The sequence below is a fragment of the Silurus aristotelis genome (genome assembly GCF_946808225.1).
Source record: "Silurus aristotelis genome assembly, chromosome: 22".
Taxonomy (NCBI): domain Eukaryota; kingdom Metazoa; phylum Chordata; class Actinopteri; order Siluriformes; family Siluridae; genus Silurus; species Silurus aristotelis.
Genome location: NC_139595.1, coordinates 17,916,383 through 17,934,690, shown reverse-complemented (window position 1 = coordinate 17,934,690; position 18,308 = coordinate 17,916,383). Strand labels below are relative to the sequence as shown.

General features: G+C 37.7%; 2 protein-coding genes and 2 long non-coding RNA genes across 6 annotated transcripts in view; 3 read left to right on the top strand and 1 right to left on the bottom strand.

The window, feature by feature from the left end:
* LOC310717812 overlaps window positions 1-18,308 on the top strand; it is a 433,295-nt gene that overhangs the window by 54,904 nt on the left and 360,083 nt on the right. The gene's annotated exons all lie outside the window — the stretch shown is intronic.
* Window positions 1,605-8,548, bottom strand: dnajc1 (DnaJ (Hsp40) homolog, subfamily C, member 1). Its single transcript, XM_083525819.1, has 12 exons — window positions 8,007-8,548; window positions 5,285-5,386; window positions 5,143-5,189; window positions 4,792-4,957; window positions 4,598-4,695; window positions 4,282-4,372; window positions 4,088-4,184; window positions 3,811-3,971; window positions 3,609-3,728; window positions 3,473-3,521; window positions 2,967-3,394; window positions 1,605-2,215 (listed from the first exon to the last, which is right to left on the bottom strand). The coding sequence occupies exons 1-12, from the start codon at window positions 8,160-8,162 to the stop codon at window positions 2,147-2,149; spliced, it is 1,584 nt and encodes a 527-aa protein (XP_083381945.1). The 5' UTR covers window positions 8,163-8,548; the 3' UTR covers window positions 1,605-2,146.
* On the top strand, window positions 2,847-8,529 carry LOC310717819. Its single transcript, XR_014530947.1, has 3 exons — window positions 2,847-6,314; window positions 6,409-7,035; window positions 7,080-8,529. It is a non-coding gene; the product is annotated as an uncharacterized lncRNA (long non-coding RNA).
* The window catches only part of bmi1b (bmi1 polycomb ring finger oncogene 1b), a 439,238-nt gene continuing 435,020 nt past the window's right edge, over window positions 14,091-18,308 (top strand). Inside the window, exon 1 of one of the 3 annotated variants that reach the window (XM_083526055.1) lies at window positions 14,091-14,790. The gene's annotated coding sequence lies outside the window, so the exon portion shown is untranslated. The remainder of the gene's footprint in view (window positions 14,791-18,308) is intronic. The other 2 variants (XM_083526054.1, XR_014530878.1) reach the window with 2 other exon arrangements.

Sequence of the window (18,308 nt, the reverse complement as noted above, 5' to 3'; positions counted from 1 at the left end):
CTTGTGCATTAAACAAAAAAACAAGATTTTGTTTAAAAAAAAAACAAAAAAAAACAGGAAGAAATAAAAAATGTTTCACTGTCGGTTCTACATATTTAGGAAAAATACGCATTATCTTTTTGAAATCTGTGAAAGAATTGCTGTCTCCTAGTCCGCTTTAGTTAAAAAATTTTTTTTTAAATAATATTAATAATTATATTTTTCTTATCTTTCTTATCTTTAGGGTTTGTCTTTAAAAAAAAAAAAAAAAACCCCCAAAAAGCAGGTAATTATCCAATAATTCTGTAGTTACTGTATAAAGTAATTCAGAACGGAAAAATATTTTTACATCACCAGCCAGTGTTTTATATTCTACATGATCAGAAAAATAATTAAACAATAAAGTTCTTCAACACAAATGTGAAACATTTTCTAATATAAATCAGATCAGGGAGAGAAAAAAAGAGAGACGCGGATGCAACCAAATATTGTGTTTAATCGACATTAGATTAGACTCGGAGCTCGATGATCAGACAAAACACGTTGTTTATCAAATGCTAATCCTAAAACAGGTTCAGAATACAGTTCAGAAACACTCAAATCCAATCATTACTTTTAAATATCAAAGCAGAGGAAAACGGAGCCAAAAAAAAGTAAAGAAATAATTAGATTTTGTAAAAAAAAAAAAAAATTTATAAAATTATAATAAAAAAAATTATATATATATATATGATTATGATGAAAAGAAGAATATTCTATTTTATAGTGTTTATTTTTCTTTTTTCTCTGGTAACTGGGATTAGTGCGCCACCTACCGGACTCTTGTGCAAACGAGAAAATCTAAATTATTGCTAAATTCCGATAAAGTCATTTAGAGAAGAAAATAATAATAATTGTGCATGTGTAAAACCATGTAAAATATTGGCTCTCATGCATTATATTTTAATATTTTAGGTCACAATTATTGAAGCAGCAGGTCAGGGAAACCCCCAGGTGATGTTTGGAGATCTTCACCTGTCCAGCGTTGGTCACCCAAAGATCATTAAACCCTAAGATCTCGTGTTGTAGAGCATCTGTTTGAAGGTTTTTTTATGCTGTGTGTTACATTTAGGATATTTGTCAGACATGAGACTCAGATACTTCTGTTGCTCAGAATAGATGTATAGACTGGGTCTATACACGAACAGCTTCAACCTGTGTGATCTTTATCAGCTGTTTCTACCTGCACAAATGTCACTTATTGAGGGTTTTTTGCAGCATTTTAGGTCAAATCTAGTGGCTGTTGTTGTAAATACCCAAATCAGCCTCTCCAACATCATCAACCATACCATAGATTCCTTATTATCTAATATTTGATGTAAACAGTAAGCGTATGATTTTTTATGAATGTACTGCTGCCACATTATTGGCTATTTAGATATTTACATAAATAAGCAGGATTTTATTGTTGTGATATAATAAGATTTGAGTGCATGTTGTGTAGATTTTTTTTAAAGTTGTTTTAAAGGTAAAGACAGAACCAGTATCCTGGCGATGGTCTCATTAGATGTTGGCTCATCGATCACTTAAAGCATTGGTGGTTGTAGAGGACAGAAGTGACAGCAGCGATACACACGAGTCAGAAATCAGTTGTGCGTAAATGATTTATGTTTCATCGACAGATTAAAACCACAATTCCACATTGGGTCTCTGAAAACATGTGGGCCGAAAACATTTCCAGAAAACATCAACGGGCATCAGAAGAAGCTTCGCTGTTCTGTTCGGAAAGATTTAATAAATAATAAAACTGATTTCTGGACATTTACAGATTCGCTTAATACACACAGTAAATGGGTTCGTCCAATACTGAAGCCTGGCGTTTTTCAGCACGAGGGCTGGTTTATACTTCTGCAACTGCGTGTTTGCTGAACACGAATACCGTAACGTGAACACAGTCATTAGGGAGCAAATAGAGAAGCGCTTTCTATGTCTTTCTGAGAAGTGCAGTCACTCAATCAATCAATCAATCAATCAATTAAGATCAGTGCAGAAATATAAACCAGCCCTAAACCAGACAGCTGGTGAACCGATCCAGCTGATATCCAGCATGATTTTGGCAAAGCTAAGGCACATGATAGAGAGAGAGAGAGATGAAGAAACGGGCGGAGGAAAGAGGGATCGGGATTCGTCAGCTCTTTGCCTGTTTCTTTTTCAGCACCAGCTCAGCAAGCAGCTTGTACCGGATCATACACTCCTCCTGCAGACGACAGAAACAGAGAGCACGCACGCACGCACGCACGCACGCACACACACCATTATAAAATTTGTATCACCCCACAGACCATTATTTTATTATACATTATCAACCAAAAACCACTACAGAAACAGTACCATATAATAATAATAATTATAATAATAATAATAATAGGTGCTGATATCTGACCAATCAGAAGGAAGTATTCAACACTATTGCGGTATAAATATGATTAGAAAATAAACTGTGGTGTTTAACAGAACAGACCCTCATAAGTCACACTGGAGGATCTGGACTCTGAAAAGAAGATGCTGTCCAAAGTATATTTCATCTGGGACTCCATCCACCCACTACAGACCACTGGTTAGTCTGAAGAGTACGTTCAGTGACAGACTCATACTACCAGGATGCACCTCAGGAGATCAAACTATTTCACTCCTCCCTCTGAGTGTTAAACAGCTGGTCCATGATACAGACGATATACAATATAGTTCTATATTTCCATGCCACACTTCTATAATGTAAATATCATGGGCATTTCAGTGCAATAATAATAATAATAATAATAATAATAATAGTTATGTGCAATAACTTGTATAACCATCACTGTAGTATATTTACTACAAATTTCCAATTTTTTATTTTCTTTATTTTTACTTAAAAAAACTGCGACCCAACAATTTCCCTATGGGATCAATAAAACATTCTGATTCTGACGACCCCTTAGAAGATGCAGACCGGTTTAACCTCTCACCTTGCTTTTCCCAGGCACCACTTTGGCGATTCTGTCCCAGCGTTCCGCTGTACCTCGGGGGTACTGCTGCAGCGCCAGCTCCAACAGTCTCTGCTGGTTTTGGGACCAAACCTCGTCAGAAGCCACTGGCTTTTCCTTCGCTTGCTTTTTCTCCTCGTCGCTGTCCTCTTCCACGGCCGTGGGATCAAAGTCTCTCTGTCTGCGCCCTTTCGCTTTTTCCTTCTCCTCCCCTGGTCCTGTCCCAGCAGCCCCCGTGGCGGATTTCTTGCTTCGTCTCCTCACGGTTTTGCTCTCAGTTTCCTCGGGTGTGTCGAGCTGAGAAGGCTCTTCGAGGAGCCCGATCTCCTCCCTCTGGGTCATAAGACTATCAGGGACGGCGCTTTTTCCCACCGTCACGCTACTTTTCAGCTCCGAGAACTTCACCAACCCTGAGGGGTCAAAAGATTTGTTTTGTGAGGTCCATTTTTGTGAGGTCCACCACAACTAATGTTTTAAATAACACTGACCTGATGTATTGGAAACACAGTCTTTGATTTGTTTCACTTTTGTTGTAACCTAAAAAAAAATATTTTGGGGGTTCAATGTGCAGAAATGTAAATAATGTTATAAAAAAAAAAAGCTGTGCGCTGCTCGGAAACCCACATCAGTAACGGCTCTGCCCAGTTCATGAGCGATCTTCTCCCACCGCCCCGGTGTTCCTCCTGGAAACTTCGCCATGCAGCGAGTCAGCAGACTGAGGTCCTCATCTGTCCACTCTGGACTCTAAAATCGCCAGTGAGATGTTAGACAACGTAAAAACTCTAAAAGCTTCGATCGTGACTATTTACAGTTCCATCGGACTGACTTTCTTTTTTTGCATTTTACGATCTTCCAGCCAGTCGTCCATCTGATCCTCGATGTCCTCGATGGATGTTCCCTGGTCGTACGCAGGAACGTACGCCGACTCGCTGGACTCGTAAACCGGAAACTCCACTTTGGGTTTCTTTACCTTTGGCCTTTTTTCTCCTGAAGGGTCACGAAAGTGATTTAGTGTCTTTATAATACTGTATAAGGTTCGTTTTACTACATTTCCACTGCACAAATAAATATTTTCACATCACGTATGAATTTGTTTCCGTTACTTTGTTGCGTTTCTTGCTCTGCTTGTGCTTCTGCTTCCGCTTGCTCTTTTTCTTTCAGTTTCATCTCTTTGTAGTCTTGGTAGTACTGCTTCACGTCCTGAGTTTATAAAAACACAGTAGGTGACGTACGCAAAATTAAACCATGGGCGCACACACACCATTAACCCCCCCCCCGTGCTATGGTGGACACGTACCTGTATGACATGAGGGAGAGATTTCAGACCGGAGTAAAGCCATATGCTCAGCTTGAGCGGCAGAATATCTTGCCAGTTCGGTTTATCGGATCTAACAAGGAAACAAAAGTAGTTAGGAACAATGCAATTCAAATAAAATAAAACCATGCTTACTACGTAAGAATACTCTAGACCAGTAGAAAGAGGAGGAGTGTCACCACTACTAGGAAATACTCTTTAAATATTAGCTCTAGGGACCACACTAAGGTTAGGGTTCTCAAATAACGACTGCTGGCGCATGAAGTCATTTCCTTTGATGGACCGATAAGTGGCTCACTTCTCATTTTTCTCCTGCCCCGTGGTCTTCGGCTCCTCGGCCAGCTTGCTACTTTGCTTTTTCTTCTTCTCTTTCTTCTTCCTGCTCAGGAGCTCATCCTAGAAGAAAAAAAAGCCTCATCAAAGCTATCAGTTTTCACACTATACGTTGATCTTTCATAATGATGCCACACAAAGACATCATGCAACACTCACCAGCTGCTTCTCCAAGTAAATAGACCAGATCACAGCATAATGGCCCACAGTGAGAATGAGGAAGAGGAGGAAGCCCAACTCTCCGTTGCTCATCTTCCGGACACGACGATAGTAGAACACGGGCTGTCTCCAATCAGGAAGCCCATTAACCAGGATGTCATCGTACCTGTGTGAGAGATGATGTTGCACATGGAAACTAGAGTTAACGATTGCAAACCAAAAAAAAAAAAAAAAGCTAAATTAACTGTTGCCTCATGCCATGAAACCATCTTGATTCTGATTCGCGTCCGACTTGTAACAGAGTACAAATGTAGCAATGCAATTTACAGAAAAATACAAATATCCTTCTACCCTTTTCTCCGTTCCTCGTCTTTGAGGACTTCATAGATGGCAACGAGCTGCGATTAAAAGGAAAAACATATTCGCAGGTTATTGTTGGAATGCAACAGGACGTTGCGTTGCTATGACGGTTTTCTGCACGAGCTTATCGTACCTGGCGAAACTGGGTTTCAGCGTTCTCATCTTTGTTTTTATCAGGGTGAAGGATGAGGGAAAGTCGTCTGTAGGCCTTTCTGATCTCAGCAGGCGAGGCATCCTATGAAAGAACATGGATTTACTAAATTAAGAACGAATACACCAGTTAAAATAATATTAATAGCAGTAGATTTCTCTTTAAATGCCAATACCGGGCATCGTACTTGAGTCTAAAATTTGACAAGAACTCACTGTTTAAGGCTTCAACAAAAAAAAAAAATATATATTCTTTATGTCCTGTAATGTACATTTTGTGGATGTTATATGACTATTCTCTGTTAGGAGAGCATCCATCCACAGTAGTTTTTTATTTAAGTACCTAAAAGCCATTACTTTTGTCACAATATTTTTCACAGGATGAGAATGAGTTCCATTTTGAGTCCGGTTCTTCTCAAGGTTCCTGTCTCATGTCATCACTGGGAGTTTTTCCTAGCCATTGGCGCACTGGCTTACTTATTAGGGACAAACTGAAAGGGATAATCTTTAAGATGATTTGAGATTCAGCCTAAGAATTGAGAATGGATGTTTCCTAATTAGATGAAGAATCCCTTTAAAAAAAAAGAAACTATACTGGTGGTCTCTTCATGCATATTTCTAGTAATCCATCTATGTATTAATCTGCCCCTCTGCCCTTCCATCCATCCATCTATTCAAGTTTGTTTGTGTGTTAGACTTTAGACTCAATATTTACCATTCTGAAAAAAAAAAAAAACACCTTCAGAATGGGACCAGTTAAGACTGCGCTAATGGCACCATTGAGGGGTCTGCATGCAATATATCTGGTAGGATTGCATTTTGGTCCACCTACTGTAGCATATGATTAGATTAGATTAGATTAGATTAAACTTTGTCATTGTGCAGAGTACATGTACAAAGCCAATTAAAGGCAGTTCGCATCTAACCAGACGTGCATAAATGCCTATTTACAATAAAGAACAGTAGATAAATAAAGTATGAGGTCCATATATACAGGGATGAGGGTGATTAATGTACAGAAGGTGCAGTAGGTAATAATATGGAATATATAGTAATATACGATATACTGTGTACACTCGTACTCACTTCACACCTCCATGTCTTCAGTACCACCCATATTACCTCATTATTACAAACTGTTTTCACGCTGTTTTTGCACAAACCCTTTTGTTTACATTTTGTTAATTACAAGCCACACTCCTGTACTCAGTTCTCTCTTACACACTGCATTGTGTAATATACAGTGGGTTTAATGGCGGCGCTATTTTGTGCATTTGTCCCACACTGTCTTGTGTTGTTTTGAACCTTTTTGCGCCGTCTGGTACCGTCTTGTGTCGTCTGGCACCGTTTGCACCAGGTTGCACACGATGCACTTTATGTGACGAGGACACTCACTAGTCCTCAGCTCTGTGTTTTCTGTTATGTAGCTTTATGTTGTTAAACGTAGCATCAGGGTTCGGGAGGAAAGGCTCATTTTACTGTGTACTGCAATAAAAGCTTATTTACTTGACTATGCAAAGTTCAGGCATAGACAGACATGTCAGAAGACAATATACTTAAATAGATGGTTAAAAAAAATGTGTAGTGGATTCACAGTGCAAAAATACATCGAAAATGACATTGCAGTATCGAATCAGCTGTTCAGTGCAGTAACAGCCACAGGAAAAAAAAGCTCTTCTTCAGTCCGTTTGTGCGTCTCTGAGGCACCTGTAGCGTCTGCCAGATGGGAGAAGGGTGAAATATCAACGCCTTTACTGTTTGAATTGTCACAATATTAGCCACAAGATGAGGATGGGTTCTATTTTGAGTCTGGTTCCTCTCAAGGTTTCTTCCTCATACCATCTCCGGGAGTTTCTCCTCGCCACATTCACCAGTGGCTCTCTCATTAGGAAAATTCCTATTCTCTGTAAATCTGCTTTGTGCCCGTGTCCATTTTTAAAAGTTCTTTACAAACAAACCTGAATTTAATTTTCTGTAAATACATAAATACACCATGAGCTGAAAGGTCAGGATTTTTGACAGATCTTACTAAATTTAAATAATTATGCACCAGATAGTGATAAGGATGAGCTCATTACACAAAACCCAAACCTATAGAAAATAATGAAGCTGAATAAAAAAAAGAGCAAAATTTATATAGGAAATGAAGAATAAATATACTATTAGTTTCAGTATTTGCATGTCTCCTCCACTTTATATTCATATTAGAAAGTTAGATTTGAATACGTTATAATGTAGAGAACACTGTAGAGGCTTTGAAATTGCAAAGTAGTGGATAAAATAATTTGTTAGATATTTGTTTTGGTTGAGTCAAACTAATAACCGTGCTAGGCCTTAAGCCTCGGAGTTTCCTGCAGAATGCTCCCGAGACTCGGTCGCTGTTATCGGCGTCAGGACCTACAATCCTCCCGCTGATATGTTATACCTCCATGACAAAACAATTAGAAACCCAAACAAAAAAGAATATCAAACTAATGATATAATTACGACCCTTAATTAAAGTATTGGTCAGATTTCAGGTGAATGTGTTTTAAATTCAGGTTGAAAGCTTTTAATTATAAGGGTTTAGAAGAACATGGTGTTTCCTCACTAAGTAACGAAGCGGCTGCTACAAAGTTTCATCAAGAAGAGCGACATTTTTACATGAAATAAAAACATGAAACAAAGAAATACAAGTGAATTGATGGTAATACGTGATGATTTACCTGGTTGACGGAAAGAAACTCGTAAAATGATTGTGGGATTTCCTCCACCAGGTCGAACAGCTCCAAATCCGCGTCCCACGCTGCAGTCGGCCCCGGAGAGAAGAAGAACAGGCCGGCGACTAACAACACAAATCTCCGGAGCCTCGAAGAAGCCATTGTGGACCCTTCAGAAAAACGTGTTAACGCTCAATTTTAGTCATGAAAAAGCTCTGCATGCTTCACCCCTGTAGCCGAATAAAACGTGTCCACTTTCGGCGACGTGGAAAAGCTCCGCGGAGGAGAGTTTCACACGCAGCCGCCACGAGAGCGACCAATCAGGGCTGAGCAACTCGGTCCACGTCGCTGTGAAAACACGCTGCAGGATCGCTTCTGTGGGAGAAGAAAAAAAAGGCCGCATCCTAAATATCTGTCTTCTCCCTATACACGTGGCCTTCATCTGAAGTGTAAATTATATAGACGATTGTACTGAATGTTCCCCATGCAGGAGGTGGTTTGAGATTCAGCCTGAGAATTGAGATGTTTCTTTAAAGATGTTCAGAGGTGGATCACTTGAGAAAAGAAACCACACTGGTGGTCCATTCATTCATTCATTCATTTATTCATTCATTCACCGTTTCTTTCTTTCTTTTATATATACATCCATCGATCCATTCAATAATCTTTTCTATACTTTTATTCATCCATCCATCCATCCATCCATCCATCCATCCATTCAATTGCGTTTGTATGTCATTTATTGGTCCATATATTCATTTATTCATTCATCCTTTCATTCATTCATTCATTCATTGTTTCTTTCCTTTTTTTATATATATATATATCCATCCATTCAACAATCTATTCTATACATTCATTCATTAATTCATTTATCCATCCATCCATCCATCCATCCATCCATCCATCCATTCATTTATTCATTCAATTGCGTTTGTTTGTGTGTCATTTATTTGTCCATATATTCATTTATTCATTAATTCATCCATTAATTAATTAATTTATTCATTCATTCATTCATTGTTTATTTCTTTTATATATATATATCCATCCATCCATCCAACAATCTTTTCTATACATTCATTCATTCATTCATCCATCCATCCATCCATCCATCCATCCATCCATCCATCCATCCATCCATCCATCCATCCACCCATCCATCCATTCATTTATACAATTGTGTTTGTTTGTGTGGTATTTTATTTGTCCATATATTCATTTATTCATTCATCCATTAATTCGTTCATTCATTCATTCGTTCATTCATTCATTCATTCATTGTTTCTTTCTTTCTTTTGTATATCCATCCATTTATCTATTCAATAATCTTTTCTATACATTCATTCATTCACCCATCCATCCACCTATCCATCCATCCATCCATCCATCCATCCATCCATCCATCCATCCATCCATCCATCCATCCATCCATCCATCCATCCATCCATTTACACGTTCAATTGCGTTTGTTTGTGTGTATGTTTGCATTTATTTCTGCAGATCAGCAGATCATGTAGGTCTGATTTCTGAGATATTTACTTCTGACTTCTGGCACCATCGAGGTGTTTGTAAATAGAAGAACTCATTTCATTTAATCTTCTCCCTCTTCTCCGTAATTCGGGTCGCGGGGGCAGCAGTCTAAGCAGATTCCCCAGACACTTCCCCGTGTCCAGGGATCAGGCTGTCAAGGCCCCCGCCTTCGACTGCTGCCCAATCCTCTCAGCACCGGTCCCTTTCTGTCCCTCCTGCAGGTGGTGAGCCCACGGGAAGAATAGAAGAACTGATGCGTCTATTAACTTCACAAGTCAAAGCAAATGTCATTCATTCGGATCTGCTGCGACATTCAGACATTTTTATAGAAGAAAATCTGAACCTGCTCATGTGAAATATTTGTTGTCTATAAAGCAGTTCTGTATACAAATTAGCTTTGATTTATAAGACACTAATTTTATCTTGTACATGTTTTTTAAATAAAAAAAAAGGCCTTTGATACGACACAAATGTGTTTTTATAAAAACGGGTAACTTAAAACAAACTAATCAGTCTGTGCATCTGAGACATTATAATCATCATACAAATATATGACATCATTTCCTTAAGCATAATATCCCAATCTAAAGGTTTTCTTGATTTATTAAAGTCTTGTCCAAATTGTCGCTATTAGTTTGCTTGTTTAAAGACTTAAATTCATCTTACTGATACAAGTGAGCGATAATAATATCAAACTTATCCTGATATTATCTTCAGAAACTTTTGTGCTCCACTACATTCACGTTAGTTCAGAACATAGACTTATTTTAGATCTTTATTTTATTTAATTTTATTTAGATATTTATGACTCCAAGTAATAAGATATTTGAAATAAAGTCGGTGCATAAAAGTCAAAGTTTTACATTTTATCTTTCCGAGAAAGAAACTTATCTGTATGTATAATTGCGTAATAACAAACCCAAAGATAATTTGTGGAAAGAAAAACAACAATAGATTTATTTATTTATTTATTTATTTATTTATTTATTTATTCATTTATTTATATATTTGAGTATTAAAAACATGCAAATTTAAAAAATGCGAAAAGGAAGAAAGCAAAAAAAAAAAATGCTGGTTATAAAAAATAGTTTCTAAAAGTCTAATATAAGAAATATAAAATATTTTATTTGCATGCGCGGTACCGAAAATAGCGGGGCCCAAACTCTCCCTTCTTTATATTTTTAATCATATAAAAACATTTTCTTTCAGAGAAGGACGGGGAAAAAAGTAAAAAAAAAAATGTATGTGAATATTTTGTTACAGATGTATGATTATATTTTTGTTTTTGTTTTGTTTTGGTAATGTCTCTGAGTGGTCCTCATGCCATCTGCGACTCATCTGCAATCTCATCTGCATAACACGTGATTTTTTTTTTATCTATAACTTCAGGCACAAATCAATAAACCAATCGATAGATCAGTCTGGATCATCACAGAGCATAGAAGACGCACAAGGATTAAAGTATTGCTGTACAATTTGTACTTGAACTACACTTTATTAGAATGTTGGTTATATTATTATATATTTTTCTTGATTGTTCATGGTTGCAAAAAATTAAATAGCTGGATCATTATCTGAGATATTATCATTTAAACAGTACAAAAAGTTCCAATATGAAAATAAATATGTTCCTTCTGGGATTATTTTAATCTCTGAAGGTAAATTTGGATGCTCTTCAGAAGTTTTGAACAATACAATGCCGACTTCATGAAAGCACGACATTTTTAATAATGGGCCTGTATGTTATTGTAGGATGTTATTATGGCTTGCATGCAAAAAAGCGATTAGACACAAACACATTCTAGTGTAGCTTTAGTTTGAGATCACTGAGTCGCATCTGAGTGTGAACGCAGGGAAAGTGTTCGGGTTTCGGTCTATGTGCTGTCAGAAACTGAGAAATGAACTGAGCTCATGGTGAAGGAAATCCCCACACGCACTAAATTATTCACAGCGTCATGACATCCCAAATTTTGGTAAACACCGAAAAATCAACAATAGTCTGTAAGAGTTTCCGTGTATAATAAAGTGCGCTTTATTTCTTTGTTTGCACGTCTTGGGCCGTTTCACGTTACGAAATCTTATGTTGCCAGATTGGTGAAATACCATCCATTACACACATGAAAGTACATTCAGAAACATTTATTCAATTGAGAGGCAAAATGAGGAAAACATAAAATGATAAAAAATATACATTGTAAAAAGGAATAAATCATATAAGATAGTCGAAATTAAAAAAAGGAGAGTCAGGAGAGTAAAAAAATGTATCACGTGAACAAGCAACGTAATTTCGGATTGCTGTATTTTTTTTTTACAACCATTTCTTTTTAATTATTATTTGTTTTAGCGGCAGTCAAGAGTTGATCAAAAGCCATTCTAAGCGAAAGTCGGGATATCTGGCAACACTTGTGACGTCACAAAGGTTCGGAAACTGCTCTTTGGTGTCCACAAACTGTGCCATGTCTCAGGACTTAAGACCACCTGTCCTACTGCAATTCCCATTTTCTTTACCAAACATGTACTGAAATAAAATAATTAGTGACGCCAATGTATTCATTTGATCTGAACTGCACGCGAGAGAAACTGAACACGCAAATCAAATTATTTCTGCTGATAAAATCTGCATCTTAATTGATAAAAGGGGAATTTCCTTTCCGTCAAACTTCCTTAATCTGTCTGTCTGTCTGTCTGTCTGTCTGTCTGTCTGTCTGTCTGTCTGTCTGTCTGTCTATCTATCTATCTATCTATCTATCTATCTATCTATCTATCTATCTATCTATCTATCTATCTATCTATCTATCTATCTATCTATCTATCTATCTATCTATCTATCTATCTATCAGCCAAAATAGTATACTGGTTTATTCTATCATGTGTTGTGTTGCACAGATGATCCATTAAATGTAAAATAAATGTGTGTTTATTTGGATATATATATATATATATATATATATAGAGAGAGAGAGAGAGAGAGAGAGAGAGAGAGAGAGAGAGAGAGAGAGAGAGAGAGAGAGAGAGAGAGAGAGAGAGCTTATATTTACGCATGATCTATTGACGCTTTGTGAATAAAAGGTCCTGCATGATGTTCATCGAGATCACGTGATTAGTCTGATTGAATTAGAGACTGTCTGCATTGGGCCGTTATAACGTGTTCAATGTCATGTCAAGTCATTCTGCAAACGCTTCTTTTGCTCGTTGTACGTTCAGTTCTGACGTCATGAAGCTCTTGCACGCTGCGGAAAGTTTTTTTTAATTCTTTTTTTTCCATTGCAATGTTTGACTGCAAGGTTTGAAAACGGATTTGTTGTTTTCTGTGAAAGTCAAACATGTCAAACTGTATCTTCGTCCAGAAACTCACACCAGCGCCCAAGTCACTGAAAACACTACGCCTCTTCTGACTTTCACTTCCATCTGCGCAGTCACGGTGCCACACTGTAGTGTTCTCTTCTCACACACCTTCTGTGCGATTGAGGACGAAGCCGACCTGATACTTCATGCAGGGAAGGACATGTCCGTCCTGACAGATTCTCCTCCAGAAACCCGTAAATCTTAGGGATAACAAAAAATCATTTCCCGACGGTCGTTAGTTCACACCTCCGTGAAGAAACCCGGGGAATGTGAACAAGAACCGAGACAATGATGAAATATTGTAAATCATATTTGCAAAGACAAAAATAAAACTATAGGTAGATTACTTTCTCCCTGATTTATTCCTGTCCTTGTATATATTTTGCAGAAAAATATTGTGACTGGGAGACTTTGCTAAGAAATTTGGTTAAGAAAAAAAATACATGTTTTTATGTTTCTGCAACTATAATTATATTCTTATTTAATTGTATTGATTTTATGTATATCCAGAGATACCTGTTAATTTAACACTGTTTATTATCTGTAAGTTTAATGCTTCAAAATATTTTTTAAGTTCTAATAGATACCAGAAACTTGAGCATATAAGGGTTCTGGAAAGACTTTCCAGATCATTTTTTTGGTTCTATAGCAATTCCATGTATATATCAATTTTTTGTAAAAGTAACCCTGCCAAGAAACATACACATTATTAATATTTACATCAAAATCCTACATTTAAATAGCATGTAATCTCAAAATGTGATATAGTGTTAGAATAAAATCTTAATATAGTTTATAAAGTATATATACTCATTTTACTTATCCTACTTATCCAGCCTATACACAATAATAATATAATATAAATAGTTTTCTAAGTGTTTTTTAAAAAGATATATACACATTTAGGTGCCACAAACAATAAATATATGCTTGAGGGAGAAAACTGGAATGGTACTAAACCATAGCCCTGAGCGGTACCTATAAGAGTACACATTTCGCTGTTTCTATCTCTTACATGCAGACTTGCTTTTTTTTGTAAATATTCTTTTAACCCAAATAAATTATAATGTTTTTCTTTTTGAAATCGTTTTAGAGACACAACGCGTTTACATTACCATGTAAAAGACACAATATATATGTACTACAGAAATAAAGAGGTACCTTTTATGTACAGTTTAGTAGCATTTTTATGGGGTCTTGTTATACAAGAGGTTTTTGATTTTTCTTTTGTGTTGAAAAATATGAAAATGCAGGTTTTTGCTCTTTTGCGTACGAGCCACGTGTGTATATAGTATTATATTATATTAGGTAGAAACCCGTCTCACATTGAGTGTATACCACTGGGTGGGTAAGTGGGGGGGTCTTCTATTGATAATACCCCCCCCCCCCCTTTCTAATTCCCAGACCGCCCGTAAGGAATGAGACCACGTGACCACGTGCGGGGCGGTCGGACTAAAGCCATTTTGGGGACGGTGGTGTCAGTTTCCGACAGCACCTTCCTGAAGCAGGGGCTGAAACTGGAGCAGAAGAGCGATCTTCAACCGGGAATTTACCGACCACCTTGTTTTTTGTTATGGTCGTTGTTGCAGATCGGTCGGTTTGCTCACAGCGTGTGGATCGGATCGGGTGGGATCTTGCGGGAGGAGGAGGAGGGGTGTTTTGCGGTGTAATATATTTTTTTGTCTGCGTGTGTAAAGGCGTTCTCTGTTCGAGGCTGAGATGAACGCGGCGGCTTTGCTACGTTATAACCACTGCAACTGACAGCCAGTGTGCACTTCACTCCAAGATGGCCGCTTGGTGCTTCACACTGGCTTTTTGCTGATCCACTCACAACTTTCGTCGTGTGCTCTCGATTAAAAAAAAAAGCAGAGAAGAACACGCGCTGGTGGGTTCGTCTCGCGAAGAGGAGAAGGTACGTATTGTGCGGTCGGTTGATTGTGCGTGAATGCGGACTTTACAACGCGTTATGAGCTGCGTGTGTCTTCTGTTGCACCACCGCCACAACGTTGAGTCGTGTTCGTGGCTCTTTTTCAGCATGCACGCGTGAAAAAAAAAAAAAACGCGATTGTGCGTTATTACGTGTATGCATGAGAGAAACGCGCGTGAGGCACGTGGAGTTGTTGAAAAGCTGTTTTGTGGTTCACGCGCTTTGTGCGTGTTGCATCTACTTTGTAAGAAAAACAAACAAAAAAAAAAACCTGCGCCATGAGTCACGAAACCCGCACCACTTTCTATCACTTGTTCCTGACAAAATATTATACAGACATCGTTTCAGAGGATACACACGTGTTGTCTAGACGCTGGAGATTTGCAGAAAAATCGACATAACCGTATTGTGGTGGTGCAATGTGATTTTTTGAACTTGATTTCACATGCTGACCCTTCTTCATCTTCTTCTTTCTCTTCTTTTTCTTCAGTGTGACCTGCGACTTATCCTATTTTTCAATAAATAATTATTATAATCGTAGTTTCATCTGTCAGTTTGAATAGCAGTGCAATAAATCAGGTGTCTCTTTATTTAGCAAATTAAAGTTTTGTGTCTGGATGATTTGCCTCCAACAGCAAACCTGAGATAACCAGAGTTCAGATTCTAAGCATGGTAGTAAAATAGCAAGCACACAAGTTCCTCTTTGGGACATGTTTGTATCTACCAAAAATATTCGAATCAAAAAGTTTGATTTTAGAAACACGTGTGGTGCACGTGCAGTCATGTGTATGAGTTTAACACCTGATTTCCAGGTACACTGGATTGACCTGTTTCTTAATTATTAGCCTTTATGGGCTGCATTAAACACGACAGCTGTTTGCCAGATGATTCAACAAATCCATCAACCTGTTCTAAGTTGGCATCAATTCTAATGTTCCTATATTCTCTTTATCTTCTAATAAGGATGTTTAGTAGAAGAACCTGTAACCATCTCCTCATCCTGAAATCCAACCTCAAGCCTCTGTGGCCTCCAAAAGGATTTTAGCTTAAAATGCAAAAGTCATGACACGAGTTGATGGAATGAATGACAAGCAATTAGATGGTCATGGGGTTGGAGAAAGATTTATTCCTGCTGGATGAGTATAAGAGCTGTGTGTGATGAGGAAGATGTAGGAGCACTGACTTTTCTTCTTAATTAAGAAAATATAAAAGTGGTGATTGAATAAAAATGATAAAATATGCACCTTTTTTAAATTCTCATCCTTGCAGTATTTGATATGAATATTCAGTGAGTATTTTGTCTTTGTGTCCTGCTGAACAATTCGAACGGGGTTCAGGGTCAATTAGCGGCACGTGATCATTTTTATTTATTTTTTGTAATTAATAAGGAATAACTGATCGCATCCCGATCCGTGTTAATCCTGGCGTTTGCAGATCCCGACGTGTTTGCAAAAGACGTGATGATGTTGCTCGCAAAGCTCGCGGGCTTCCTCTTTTCGACTCAGAGGAAACGACAAGGAAGGCGGGGTGTGCAGCTTCTTCACGCGCGCTGCCTTATATATCTTCCCCCTCCTTCAAATCTGTTTTACAGCCATTCCAGCGTGGCTCAGATGTCAGCAGAGATGGAGAAGAAGAGCGAGCGGAAAATAACAACAACAAAAAATCCCCCACGCCTTTATATGGAAATATTTAGACGCGAAACAATGGCGCTCGTGCCGAAACCGTGTGGCAAAATGGCAGCCGAGGTAGCGCCTGTTTTCGGTCTGAAACATATGCTGCATCAAAGGAGTGTAGTGAAGCATGGTGTGGTTTAACTACGCCTTATTAATGCTCATGTGTCATAAACTGGAAGATCCGGCAATCCGCACGGATCTGCACCTACTGGCATAGTGCCAACCGCTGTCTCCATGGCAACACCGAGTCTCGGTAACCCGTGGTCTTCCCCATCCACGTTGTAAATCACGGTGCTTTCTCTCAATATCTCTCTCTCTCTCTCTCACACCATCTCACCCCCCCCAGACCCAAAGATGGTCTCAAAGTGCGACCATGTCATACCATGTCATGGATTTGGAATTGATTTGCCTCCACATTTTCATTTCAACAAATGCTTTTGAAAAACAGTTTTTCCACCAGAACAATCCGAGGTGTCCTTCATGACCAACGCAACCCTAAAATGCAAACATCTACAGCATCTTCATGGAGTAAATAAATATTACAGGTTACTGTTACGGATTCACGTGCAATTTTCCATGATGTCCAGAAAGATCCTGAACTCCTGAAGACTCCTGAGGACTTGGGAATAATGCAAAATATCCTCCTCAGGAAAAGATTCACTACCTGAACGATTCATTCGTGTTTAAACAGCTCGGAGATTGATTTAGTTTATGATTAGACCGTGCATTGATACACCATAAAAAGATTTCAGGGAACAATCCGAATTAAGAACCGTATCCGGTTCGGTTTTATAGCACTGAGCGTTTTTTTTTTTTAATTTGTTGTTAATGTTGTAAGACTGCAGTGTACTTGTAAAAAATAGAGAAATCTAATGATGGGTAAAAAGCATTTAATTTTAATAAATGTATGACTTGTGTAAAGCTTCAGAAGGTAAACTACAATATTGAGGTGATGAAAAAAGGCCATCATCAGTATTCTGTTTATTTTTCATCTACTTCGTTTGCAGAAATGCGCACATCTCAAATACGCGTTATGACCTGTTTATGACGTTGATTTCGGTCATTTCTAGGCACCATGTGATAATCACAGCTGAATTAATTCAGATCACAGATTCACATTGTTTCTCTGTAGTTTGTCAGTTATGTTAATTGCATGTTCTTTTAGTTTTTGTATCATATTTGCATTGGTTTGTACATTGATATATTTTTGTGCATCTGAAACCCCCTCAAGCAGTAAACCGATTTTCATTGCATCACTCTACAAGTTTAACCACAAAACGTCTTATAAACCGAATTATTCCAAATGCACCGAGTTAATAGTGCCGGAACTTCTTCATTAACATATATTTTTTATATATATAAAAAAAGAATTAATTTAGTAAGTAAACAGAACTTTCCACTGTTTTTTTTTTCGGCTCGCAGGAACTGAGAATAAACTTTTATATATGTGGACAGATTTTTTCATGCAATTTTAAGTTTGCATTTGCTAAAATAAGAATATTCAAAATAGAAAAATCTTATTTTCAAGCCCAGGCTAGATGCGCATGCTCACTTTCTTTTTCTTTTACGATAAATAAAAGTTAGCATAGACTCCCTGTTTTAATGATGAAATGTCTGTACTTTCACATCCGTGTTTTTCAGTGAGTTGGAAAGATTTATAACTATTAAAGCAATGAAAATTGGTGGCAGTGATCTGATGAGTTGCACATGCATTTAATAATTTGTCATGGTTAACTGGTCATGCATGTCTCTTTATGATAGTACTGTAAATCTGTGAGACATGGATTTAAATTTGCACATGTTATAATCTGATGAGTTATTTCTGATTTT